This window comes from Lactuca saligna, chromosome 4 (assembly GCF_052625555.1).
Source record: "Lactuca saligna cultivar CGN05327 chromosome 4, ASM5262555v1, whole genome shotgun sequence".
Taxonomy (NCBI): domain Eukaryota; kingdom Viridiplantae; phylum Streptophyta; class Magnoliopsida; order Asterales; family Asteraceae; genus Lactuca; species Lactuca saligna.
Genome location: NC_136420.1, coordinates 172,008,840 through 172,022,780, shown reverse-complemented (window position 1 = coordinate 172,022,780; position 13,941 = coordinate 172,008,840). Strand labels below are relative to the sequence as shown.

At 31.6% G+C, this 13,941-nt stretch overlaps 1 protein-coding gene across 1 annotated transcript; it reads left to right on the top strand.

Annotated features, from left to right (window-relative positions):
* The first annotated feature begins 226 nt into the window (after positions 1 to 226).
* LOC145043083 (eukaryotic translation initiation factor 5A-like) lies at positions 227 to 1,628 on the top strand. The gene is made up of 4 exons (XM_078991633.1): positions 227 to 456; positions 883 to 1,005; positions 1,089 to 1,145; positions 1,218 to 1,628. Exons 1-4 carry the CDS (start codon positions 334 to 336, stop codon positions 1,395 to 1,397), a joined length of 483 nt encoding a protein of 160 aa, XP_078847759.1. The 5' UTR covers positions 227 to 333; the 3' UTR covers positions 1,398 to 1,628.
* The last annotated feature ends 12,313 nt before the right edge of the window (positions 1,629 to 13,941 follow it).

Here is a 13,941-nt window from a genome sequence, read left to right as displayed (position 1 = left end):
TTAGACATTTCTGGCCATTTTTGTATTCTAATTTTAATCAAAATAAAATAATGTGAGTGATTATTAATTTATTTTGATAACTACTAATGCTTTTAAAGTTTGGATAAAAAGGAAAAGTCAATGGTCGATTCGCACATTCTCGGCGTTCTTTCAACGCTAATATCTATCCAAATCGACGGTTCACCCATTCCCCGTCCCTACACAAACTAAACCCTACATATAACAACCACCACCGCCATACTCACCCCCACTACTATCTCTCCTCTCGCTTTGATTTTGCATCTGCTCTTCCTTTCAATTCGACCTTCTTTCTATCCAATTCAATCCGCAGATATGTCTGACGAAGAGCATCAGTTTGAGTCAAAGGCCGACGCCGGAGCTTCCAAGACCTACCCTCAGCAAGCTGGTACCATCCGCAAGAGCGGTTACATTGTCATCAAAAATCGAGCTTGCAAGGTTCGCATCTCTCTAGATTCTAATCTTATTTATCGCTTTCTGTGTACGCGTTATTGATTTTGACTAATCCTGTTACGATTTCCGATCTTGATTGGTTTCAAACATCTCTTTATTCAGGATTTGATGCCTGTTTCTACAATTAGGTTACTGAAAAGTTGTATTAGATGTGGTAGGAAGGGGATAAATCCTCGGTTATGACCAATTATTAGACGTAAATTTGATAATCCAGGTTTTGTTTATCAGATGCACATCATAGGTTGCTTGTACATATATTATATATACCTGTCAAAATCGTACTATTCATGATTTGAAACAAATTGATGCTGAGTTTGATTGTAGATCACAATCCAATTTGATGATTCTTGAGACAAGTGAAAAACTGTTGTATTGTATTTCTATTATGATAAATTGATTTACATGGTGTAGGTTGTGGAAGTTTCTACCTCCAAGACAGGCAAGCATGGTCATGCGAAGTGTCACTTTGTTGCAATCGACATCTTCAATGGAAAAAAGCTTGAAGATATCGTCCCATCTTCCCATAACTGTGATGTAAATTGTCAAATCACCATTTTCATCAACTAAACACCCATCATTTCTTCTTTTTTAAAACCTTTTTTGCATCAATTTTTCAGGTCCCTCATGTCAACCGCACTGACTACCAGCTAATTGACATCTCTGAAGATGGATTTGTACGCTTCTTTCTAATCTTTTATATCATCGATTTGATTTCATTGTTTTAACAAATGATGAAATGATCTCAGGTGAGTTTGTTGACTGAAAATGGCAACACCAAGGATGACCTGAAACTGCCAACCGATGATGCTCTTTTGACTCAGATCAAGGAGGGATTTGGAGAGGGGAAGGATTTGGTTGTGAGTGTGATGTCTGCCATGGGAGAGGAGCAGATATGTGCTGTTAAGGACATTTCTGGTCCAAAGTAGACTGATGTTTTTATATCAGCAGAAAGGTATGCTGTTGTTGTTGTTGTTATTGTAATAGTAGCAGCATTTTACTTTGTGCACTACTATGACTAGCTCATTTGGGCTACGAACAGTGTATTTTACTGGTTTTGTGTACTTTGAAATTTGAATTTCTCCATGTTGTCAAGTGTCAGATTATAATTTTCTTTTGGATTGGTTACATTTTCATCATGAAAGTTGATATTTCATTCATACTGTTGTTTTTAATTTTACTATGCAAAATTAATTGAAATGTAGAACATGCTATTTGATCGTTTAAAATCCTTTCTAAGATTCAAGTCTGATTTTTCTGAAAGATAAAACTGCAAACAGTTTTTTGATGTTGGGGTTTCTCAAAAGAACATACAATTTTGAAAATCAAATCCCAGTGACATTATCAAATATAGCTATTTTTCACACATTTAGGAAGTCGGGACATTATTATCAAATATAACTATTTACCAAGCACGTTTAGGAAGTCGTGTTTATGTTTGACAAAATTATAGAAATGGTCCTTGTATAAAGTTATGTTTTTGTCTATTGGTCCCTATGTTTGAGATATTTTCAAAATTGTCTTTTTAATCTTATGGTGCTTATGCTTAGAAAAATTATTGAAATGGTACTTGCAAAATTTTATTTTGTTTGGCAAAGTTACAGAATGGACATGTATGAAGTTATGTTTTGTATTGGTTTTGATGTTTGAGAAAGTAACGGAAATGATCCATCGAGATTTATCCAGTGGTCCTATGTTTGAGAATATTTGATGGTCCTTATGTTTGACAAAAATTGAAAAATGGTTTCTGTGTAAAAAAGATGTTTTATCTAGTGGTCCTTATGTTTGAAAAAAAAACTCAAAAATTGGTTCCTCTGTGAGAAAAGATATTTTATCTAGTGGTCTTTATATTTAAGAAAATTACATACATGTCTTGCTATATTTAAACCCAAAACCAATGAAATCATGGGTTGAACCCAGAAATCGAGAAACCGAACCTGGTCTGAACTGAGTGCGTTGGGTTCTAAAATCCAAAAACCGAAATACACGGGTTTGGGTTCGGTTTTAACTCAAATCCGACCCGGTTATGTTCACTCCTACTTTGTTACAACAAATTTAAATAATTGGTCCCATGTATGAACCCTAAGGTAAATGTTCTTATGTAAGGCAAAGTTACATAAATGGTCAATGTGTAATAGTGATATTGAATAAACGTTCCTTGTAATAGCGGAAGCACTTAAATAGTGCTCATCTAACACCAAATTTATAGAAATGGTTATCATATAATTGCGAAATTATAGAAGTTGTCTTTGTTTAAGAGTAGGGATGTGCGAAATTAACCAAAGAACCCAATAGGAACCGGGGTGTTTGGTTCGATTCTCTGTTCCTTAAATGTTCATTTTGCAGTTTTGGTTTTTCGGTTCCGGATTTGTTTGGTTCGGTTCTAGAATTAATCTCATTCCAATGCAAAGGAAATTAAAAATATAACCTAACCTGAAGCGGATTATGCTAATCGGTTTGGTACTGGGTTCATTGAATTTTTATTATTCGGTTTCGTTCTTTTTGCTTCTGAGTCAATTTGGTATGGTTTCAGATGCGATCTCACCTTTATATACGAGAACATTACATAAATTGTGTGAAAAATATAAGATTAATAAACTCGCTGCAATGTGAATGCCTGTTCACTAGTTTATATTACCGGAGGCTTATTATTAGGGGTGAAAGTCAGGTTCGGTTTATGGTTTTTTTTGGTTTCCTTGGATTGAGATTTTTTTTTTGTCCAAACCGAATTCAAGGTTGCGTAGATCAGACCAAAAACCGAATTACAAATGGTTTGAAAATCAAGAAAACCAAATTTGAAGATTAAAAATAAAACCCAAATTTACAATTTTTTCAAAAATAAAATGCGAAGTTCCAAACATAGAAATAAAAAATTTCAACATAAAATATAAAGTTCCCAACAAAAAATTAAACTCTCAAACATTAAATGCATAGTTCCAAACTTGTTTGCCTTGCCAAAATTTCCTCTATTTTAACATTAATATTTGTTATTTCCATCATTGATTGTCGGATATCTACAACAGAAAATTTAACAGTCCATACATAAAATAAAAGTGCATCAAACACAAGTAAACAAACAATGTATAAAAACATTTATAGAACTACTAAATTCATCAAGTACCATTCTCTTTAAATTTCTCAAAATATTCCACGTTTTCTTCCATATTTGTCGCATGACTTGAGGCGATTCAATCTTTACAACATATTAATGCTTGCATAATTTTAGGAGTTGAAGAACTCCTAAATTGATCAAGTACCCTTCCTCCATTACTAAAGGTAGATTTAGATGCCACAAGATATATGAATAACTAACACATCACAAGCAACAATCAATAGGATGGGAAACAAATCACTTCTCTTCTTCCACCATCCTATTAACCCAAAACAATGAAATCGTCACTTACAGTTAGAAAATATACATTAGCTTCTGTGATATCCTCAGTCAATTATGTATCTAACTTTGACTTAGAATCGTTCACTACAACATAGTGCATTGTATAAGTCAAAATACAAAGCATGAAGCATAGATCAAAGCTAAAAACATTTTGCAGATCAAGAACCATAACAAAATTAAGTGTACTCTTTATTAGTTCTATAATCACAAAACATGTTCGTTGAGTAAAGAAAACTTGATCAACTAAAAAGTACACTTAGAGTGGTTCCCTAGACATTTACGTATGATACATGTTTTACTTGAGAGTTATAGTAGAAATTATAGTTAAATCTCTTACGCACTAATTACCTAAAGCGAAAACAAAAAGTTTAACAGAGTGAAGACTTTTGATATGTGGGTCGTGGGAGAAGGGATAACAACAAACCCCCGTTGTAGTTGGCAACTGAACTTCAGTTCCTTAGACTTTTGCTTGATTGAAACTTCAGAAGACGAAATGAGAACGAAAGAAAATAGCAAAACATATGGAAAATTTGTTTTTTTGGGATTTCTTTTGTCTTTGGCCTTTGGGATTTTCAAATTGGAGATATATTTTAATATTTTAACATCTTAATTCAGTCTTTAAAATGCATATATATATATATATATATATATATATATATATATATATATATATATATATATATATATATATATATATATATATTAGTTTGGTTTGGTTTGGTCTAAACATCATTAGATTAAAACCCAAACCATAAACAAAATTCGCAATTCGGTTTGGTCTGAAAAGAAACAAGAAACAGAGTTTGAAATTTGGTTTGGTCTAAAATCGCTTTCAATATGGTTTGTTTTTTTGGTTTATTGGTTCCGAACCAACCCAAACCTACTTATTATATATAAAAATATATTTCTTTAAGTAAATTATTGAATTGGGTAAGAGTATATTAATGATATTCCAAAGATGATGCTTGATCCATATATTAAAAGTATTAGGGATTATGAAACAAAATATAAAGATTTTTTGTTGCATGATATCGTTTGATATAAAAAATATTTGAGAACATATATATTTGTAATCACCACATGTATGAACATACACATGCATTTCACCTGTGTAAGAATGATTAAAACATATGTAACATCCAAAATTCTAGGTATAATATATTATAAGTTTATTATAATTTTTTTAAAGATTTTATTGGCCACGACGTGGGAAAGGTGTCCCCACGACGTGGCATGGCCAAGAACGTTCGTGGATCAATCTTTGTGCCCCACGACATGGAAAGTATGAGGCCATGACATGGCAACCATATGAAAACAAAACCCTAATTTTTTTGGGCTTTGGGCCTATTTAAAGGAAGTGATGGCTAAGGTTTCCTCCGCCCTCAGCCTCTATCACCTCCAAACGACCCTTTGGCTAAACCCTAGCCCTTTTGGAGATTTTGAGCTCATTTTTCCAAGTTTTTTTGTGGTTTTAAAGGAAGACGAATAAGTTTTGGTGGTTAGCTTCTCCAAGAAATCCCTCATCATCCTTGTGTGCAACTTTTGGACTTCTTGTAAGTCCTCAAACTCTTACCTTTTTGTTGTATGCTTCTTGAATCTAGATTGTATGCCATATTTTGCCTCATTTGTGAAGACATAATGAGTCCCAAGAACATTATATCTCATAGATCTGGGATGTGGTTGTGGTTTGGGGACATTGTGACTCTTGCATTGGTATGTTGGTCTGGGCCCATTTGTACGTTGGGTTGGATCCATTTGTATATTGGTTGGGCCCGTTGGTATGTTGCTTTAGGCCCGTTTGTATGTTGGGATGGGCCCGTTGTATGTTGGGCTGAGCCCATTTATATGCTGGGATCGACCCATTGTATGGTATATAGTATTTTGTGGAACTCACTAAGCTTTGTGTGCTTACAGTTTTATGGTTCAACATTTTCAGGAGTTCTAAAAGGGAAGGATCCTGCTTGACTGCACAACATTCCCCTATGATTTTTCCGCATTGATGACCATTGTTGTACTGTGATGTTGAGATGCATTTTTCTCATGATTGGTTTTTGGAACACTTGATGTATGAATTGGATGATTTATAAATGAAAAATTTTATCCGTATTTTTGGGATGTTACAATACATGTCTCATGTTTAATGATATAATTACAAACAAAGATCAAGCCAAAAAGTTAATGGAGGTGTTGTGAAAATAAACACTCATATATACGATTGTTGGTAGTGACGTGTTGGTAGACGTTTATCCATGTATTTATATTATAGTTATTTTTTTTCCTTTGAACAAATGAAAGTCTGTTGGATATAATGTGTAAAATACAAACAACTTTCTATATTGCTGTTCACATCAAGAGCTAAAGAAAAGATGTGGAAACATATAATATATTTATTCGATAAATTATTATTTACCAACTAAATAAATAAATATACAAATTGGTTATTTACTATTTATTAAATCAAATCAAATTAAATAAGAGAGTATTAAATAATTAAATAAATGGTTTTATTTAATACAAGAGTTCCTTGCCTAAGTGGTTGTCTGTAAGATCTAGTGTTCAAGAAACAAGGAATTTGGAATTTTCCAATGTGCTTGATTCTTAAACTGGTTTTGGATCATCTAATTCCCATCAATCTTACCTTAAAATGGACCTTCATACGAGTAGAAAATCTCTATATGAACATACGAAAGACTTTCCAAGTCACCCAAAAAAAACTCTCGACAAGGTCATGCATAAATCAACATTCCCTATTATATAGGTTTCGTACGGCTTGACAAAACATGCATGTAAAAGGGTTGTAAAACTTTCAAGAAGCTTTTCGGTATCATATTAAATACTAATATAGTTACATATCCTTCCCTAAAGTAATCTACCTCAAGGATAATAAGGATAATAGGTATTTCACTCGTTGTTTGATTGTCAATGATATCCATGTATCTTCTCAAACACATCCTAGGTGGACATGTTCTAAATATAGCCCTCATATTTTTTATTAAAAAACTTATAAAAAGTATCACCAACTCCTCATTTCGATGATGAATCTAGTTCCCTTAAGACTCTTTCGTATCCATGAAAGTTTAATTTTCTTAACCACTCCCAAAGGTGTGCTAGAAACACTATATTCCTTAATGTCCATACCTATTTAGGAACCATAACAACCTAAATATACCAATTGAAACGACCTTTATATGAACTAGTATAAAATAGTCTTAAAAATAGTTTGACAACCATTTAAAAGTAAAATTTTAACGAAAATTATCCGAAATCATCAAAGTATTTCAGTAACAAAAAATGTGTGCCAAAAGAATATATGACGGTAAAACAATCAATACAAGAGACAATATGATAATGTAAAACTATTTTAAACATAACATCTAATAATCTATTAAATATCCTCAAACCTCCTTGATCTTCAGTAAACCACTAAACAACCGCTACTAACATGAGCACGTAGTGTTTTAGGCTTAAGAAAACTAGTGACTAAATCTCAAGATTAGACAAAAATGGAAGTATATTAAACAACACAAGTTATATATAGTAAGTCTTAATCCCCTTTTTCTTCAAAATAGTTCAATGAAGTTCAAACCTTTCCACCTGGGGAAAGTATTGTACGTTGTAAAGTATATTGTTACTAACTTCAAAATTCATATTCAACGAGAAAGATAAATATTTAATATAATATGCAATGCATGAATTAGAATAAACTCTCAAAATAGAATTCTTCTATAGCTCACAAAGCATATCCCTCACTCTTAAGAGACCTACATGGATCATCAAAGGATGATGCTTATGAAACACCCATCGCTAGACTAGTTTAAAATAACCTTTTAAAAAATATTTGTTTTTTAAATAACAAACTTTTAGAGTTTTAATTGCTAAAAAACATATGTCTCATAGTTCAAAACAAGTTTAAAAGTTCACACATGATGATTTTGTGACAATACAATATTATAACATAATTCAAGATAACAACACAAGCTGTGGAATTCAAACTTTCATTGTTATCTTGTATTCTTACCTCTAGAGCCTTCGATATGAGTATATGTCATAATAAGTTGGGTAGTTGAATGCTTAGTGAGAATACTTATTGTTGAATCATTTTCAAAAAGCAATGATGACAATCATTACACTCGACTCAAACCCCTAAAATTAATGAAACAATACCAATGATTATTAATCTCAATTAAACGTTCAAAGAACCAAAAATAAAGTCAACATCAAAATCAAGTCAAAGTAAAAAGAGTTTAGTAACCCATAAATTCAAGTCAATGGTTTAATAACTCATAATCCAAATCCAATGTTCATCATAATCAAATAAGTTAATAGATTCGAATTAAGCTAACAATGGTTAGCTAACATTACAAACGAGCCTTTATAGATTCAACAAAATCAAATAGAATAAATTAATCAAGATATTAATAATAATGCACGATGGGTCTATCATAATCCCAAGTTAATCTCATCAATTCCAATCTCTCAATGATTGTTCGGCATGGGTTTAGTGTAGAGTACTCTTATACATCATGTAGCCTCCTCATAAGTAGGGATCTTGTGAACCATCCCACGAGAGTCGCACATGGGTAGTATTAAGCACGTATTTACGCTTAAAAAAGTAAAAATCACTGCTTGAATGCACTAAATGATAGTATAGGGAAGCAGGTCGATCCATATAGACACAATCTAAAATTCAATGACTCTTTGCGCTAGACACTTACTAGTCAAGTACATAAAATATATAAAAAAGAGGATTTTTGTTTAATATTAAAAACTAAAATTTGTAGTGAAGCAAACTTTAAAAAAAGAATTAATAATAGAACGTATTTCAGTTCTAATGTGACTCTTCTAATTATGCAATTAATCTAGAACCTTTATTTAAAATGCATTTAAGCTGGTAATAAAACTACTAAAAAGTTCGAACAAGTTCCCTTTTACCGAATTAATTAAAAAAACAAACTCTTCAATTAATCCTAACTTTTTACTAACTTAAGTCAATAAGCTCTTAATTAAGTCATAAAAACAACATTATGATATGTGTGAAAATTCTAGCAATATTCAATACTACTCACAAGTTTGGAAGTGTAAATTTTTTCCAATGTATATTAGAATTAAATCCCAACATGGAACTAATCTAATACTTGTTATTTAATACTAGTTGATTAAAAAGGTTACAAATTTTAACAACCAATTAACTAAATTGACTTAATAATAAATTAGGTGATCAGTCTAAAAAGAATTATAAATCAAACATTTATGAGCCATAAAACTGAAACCACTAGATAGAAACACAAACTAGAAACTAAATATGATGATTAATCACATAAAATTATGAGTCTTTACAAAATAAAAAATTAGGGATTTTAGCTAGATATGGTTAAAAGTAGTCTAAAACGCTAAAAATAAGTCTAAAAAATAAAATATTACTAAACTAATTGAAGCAGTCGATCTACAATCTTTAAATCTTCGTAAATCACCATAAAAGGGCATACATAAAAAAAATTGTTTGAAAAGGTCCTCTGCAAGTCTCTAGTTAATCTAGAAGTGATGGGCATATTTATAAGCAAGATAATAGCATCTGATAAGGATTTTGGGAAAATACATGCTTCATGCGCCACATCAAGGTTTGGCACGCGTCCCTCACAAAAATTTCACATGGCTTAGTTTAATGAAGTACAAATCTATTTTCTGCATTTTTCAGAACACGGGAACCAAACATGGGCCGTGTTTGGTGGACGAAGTATGAAAATCCCCCCCAAAAAGTTCGAATATCAGAAAACACACCTTAAGACCGAAACATGGGTAGGTAACATGGGACGACCCCTAACACATGTCGTGTTTGGTGGATGTAGATTTTAGGCATCTGAGAACAATTTAGGAATCCTTTAGATGTGGAACACGGTCCGCGTTTGGTCTTTACAACGTTTTGGCTCCCGTTAAGCTCCATATATGCTCAAAGGTGTTCAAAATACCGATCCACTTTAAATTACTTGAAATAGACATCAAAACATGAGCAATATGATATTTTGGTGAAATACATGAGCTGACCATTATTCAAAACTAATATAGGCACATATACATAAAATATGATGCAAACCAATACTAAAAATTAATATAATATATGCATAAAATGACAACTAACGGGTAGCAAACCTTGACATGTCTATAGTGATGATTATCTGGAAATATACTCATTTCAACATTGTTAAATCATGCATGGCTATCATGTGTGACAACCACGATCTCTCACGCTAAATGCACACACAAATAGGATGCAAAATAGTTTTTAAATCAACAAGTTTCTCAAATGAGTAACATGCTTTCCAAAACAAGTTTTCATACTAACACAAATAATATATAATATCACACATTTCACACAAGGTGTATCATATTTGTTATTATATCAAGTCAAAACACATATGGACACATACTCTCGATAAACTTACCTTAAAAGGTTTAGGAATGACACCTTATATTCTTCAAAAGGAATAAAAATCAATAGCCACCTAATGAATTCAAACAAATGTTAATAAAATATCAAAATACCCCTACAAGGTCACACCATATCCTAGGTTAAATACATCATTTTCTAGCTAGTATTCATCATATAAGGATGAATGGAGGTGACGGGAAGCAAATCTGACCTCAAACACAAATGTTATGAAAATGTGGCATTGAGTAGATAAAATAACGAATGACCTATGTGTTTTTGTGAAGAAATTTTCCCACAGGCCGTAAGTCCGCTGCACACACCCAAAATATGCAAAAAAATTACTATCAAGCCATTGTACTTTGCCTACTTGCATTAGGTCTTTTGTATATAAACTTGTACTAACTTTAAAGGACTACTCGCTTGTCTAACATGTAATAAGGACTTTATCATACTCATGAACTGATACATTGAGTCCTTTAAAACACCCCCAAAGCCTATAAAATGCTCAAAATCTCACTAAGAGGGGTTATAACATCAATTTCAGTAATGTCCATCATAAACCAATATGAGCAATCCAATATTTAAATAAAAGTCATATAACTTATTAGGAAACTCAATCAATGATTTTACATCATTCCAACTAAGTGTATTTCTTTATTTTCATTACTGGAATGACCCATTCCCATTCCTTAATTCAGAGTACACTCAAATTTCAACTATGCTCCTTAGAATCACCTTGGATTTATGGAGTCCCATATTTTATAGACCAAAACCATAATTCAAATAGATTTATATGAGTTCCATAGGATCAACTTACTCCATCATAGTTACTTGAACTCAAATCCATAACCATCCACTTTGGAATGTCCAATTCCAAATAATAACCCTAATTCACCATAGATCATGATTTTGAGTTCCACATTGGGATATGAGCATAAAATTTCCATATAATATATTAAATATGATCAAAATCATGTCTAGAACACAAGGTACACATCATAAATTCAATGGTACTACGTTTTCATGACGTTAGGGCATGAATGAACCCAAATCCATCATTGGAGGAGAGATTCAACCATCTATTGAGCAAATGATAACCTCATGGTGTTATAGATCATGCATTAAGCACTTGAATCAACTAAAAAAACATCCATGTGTTAGGAAAATCAAATTTGGTGAAAACACCAATCCCTGATTCAAAATTTGAGTAAGAAATGAAAAGTTTAAACATGAATGGGCATAGTAAAGAACTCTATCTTCAATCTTCTTATCAATCTTCAAACCTCATCTCTAGATTGCTCCTAAATTGCTTGAGATCACCATTTCCTCCTCCCCGAGCCCTTAAGATTGATTGTTAGAGAATGCGGTGAGGGGGGAGATAAGAGCTAGTGGGATTTACCCAAGTTTTTTTTATCTAAATTGTTTTAATTTGGCAAAATAAACACCATGTGCCAAGTATTTTGTTGAAAGTTCCATATTTAAGAATTTTTCCCCACTTCATCAATATTATAACATTTAAGTTGAGGCTAAGTCAACAAGTTATTACAAGATTCTCATAGTTTTCACTTCTAGTCCTTTTATAATTTCTATTTACTTTTATTCTAGATGAATTTTCAAACTTAAATATTCGATATGGTTATTATTTTAACTCATATTTTTTAGTTTATCTTTATTTTGTATTATTTTATTCATTTACTGATTTCTTTAATTATTATTCGATGGAAATTTTATTTTAACCCAAATCAAGATATTACAAGTTAACTGAAGCATGCATATGAAATAGAAAATAACACATTCACAAATAAAGGCTTCCACTTCAAGACTTACATAAAAAATGCGAAGTTACATCCGTTGACCCATCACAACCGGTGAGGATACCCGAGAGTTTTCCCCCTTTGGGGTTTCTTCCAGGATTGTTGAGGGTTGGAGTCTCTCTCGAACCAAAGTTGGCGAATAAGAGGAAAGACGAGGTGTGTGGGTTTGCCCAATCCACATCACTAAAGCTCGGTACGCTTGAGGAGTTACCTTGCCGGACAAAAAAAGTTGAAGCAAACCTTGTTGCCCAACACATCTTAAGGACTACCATTCACAATTACGGCTGGCATTCTATAATGTCATTCATTCGTAATTACGGTCTATTTTTGGGCTTGCAACACAGTTACAAACAAAAACTTAAAAAAAATCTAATTAGTTTAACCAACTTCAATTTAAGCTCTCTAATTAGAATTATAATGACTAATATATATATATATATATATATATATATATATATATATATATATATATATATATATATATATATATATATATAAGAGTGTATGATCATCTAATTCCATACTAGTTAGCATCATTAAGAAGAATGCCCCATCAATTAGAAAGATAAACATCATCTTCAAAATCATAAACTTTAAAAATCAAAAAATTACCATAGTAATGGGTTTCAGACTTTCATCAATGAATTCGACATAAAACACTTAGCAATAACAAATCCATATGAAACCAATCATTACACCATCAGTTTCAATTTTATATGGATCAAAGTGCGATCCACCATTGTAGAAACTCAAAACTTCATTAAAAGCTCATAACTTCATAATTAACCAAATTCTATGGATTTACTTTAATTGAATGGATATGAAACAATATAATACATACCCAAACCACATGAATTGCTAATTACTTCTACAAAATTAAATTAGATGGAACAGTTACATGATCCACCATAGCTAGAACACAAATCAAATATTTAAGGAGCAAATAGATTACATTAAGTGTTTCACGAAATGAATAAATGAATTGGAAGCTGGAACTTGAATGAAATCATCATAAATATTTTAATATGGATTTGTCCATTTAAATTGAAGTGCTCTCCTATTTTCTATCATCTAGATCGCCCAAATGAATAAGAGCATAAATATGAGCATAAATATATAAGTCTTCGAAAGTTTCATTTGTAAAAGACTAATCTCTAACCTAAGTCTATTTCCAAATTGTACCCTAGATATGATTTTCTTAACATTTGTGGTCCATAATAGAATAGGTTAATGAACCTTTATATCTCAAATCACCCATTTGACCTAATCAAACAAGTTAGCCCAAAACTCAAGATAACCCATGAAACCAACTTATTTGCTATTGGAATTACACTACATACCAACACATCATAATCAATATGTACTAAAGGATATTTAACTATCCTAATTAATACAAATCCTTAAATTTTATCACCAGATACATCTTTTATCTATTTTTTTTTGGAAGTTTATTCTTTGATATCTCATTTATTAATTTAATATCTAATTCAATCTTATTTGCTGAAATTTTCACATATAAAGGTAAAACAACTTAGCTCCAAATTGCAGATGTTACACCTTCTAAAATAGTTCAAGATTCGGTTTATAACCTAGTTATTTTAAGTTCGAGGGCTTATCCAAGACAAATCATTTGGGGAGGTTAAAGTAGTCCCTTTTTTAAAAGTAGATGTTATTGATTTGTAAACATTATTGATAAAGTATAGCATCATGATTTATAAAAAATGAAAAATTACATTACTAATTCATAAAAATTGTCCCTTACAAAAAAAATAAAGTAATGCCCTGTTTAAGTTTATTACTATAAATTTACAACGAAATACCTAAAAACTATAAACAAA

Excerpts from the sequence above, each read along its gene's own strand:
- LOC145043083 (XM_078991633.1), top strand. The coding sequence starts at position 334 with ATGTCTGACGAAGAGCATCAGTTTGAGTCAAAGGCCGACGCCGGAGCT. Across the intron at positions 1,006-1,088 it reads CATCTTCCCATAACTGTGAT|GTCCCTCATGTCAACCGCAC; the intron begins GTAAATTGTCAA and ends TCAATTTTTCAG. Across the intron at positions 1,146-1,217 it reads ACATCTCTGAAGATGGATTT|GTGAGTTTGTTGACTGAAAA; the intron begins GTACGCTTCTTT and ends AAATGATCTCAG.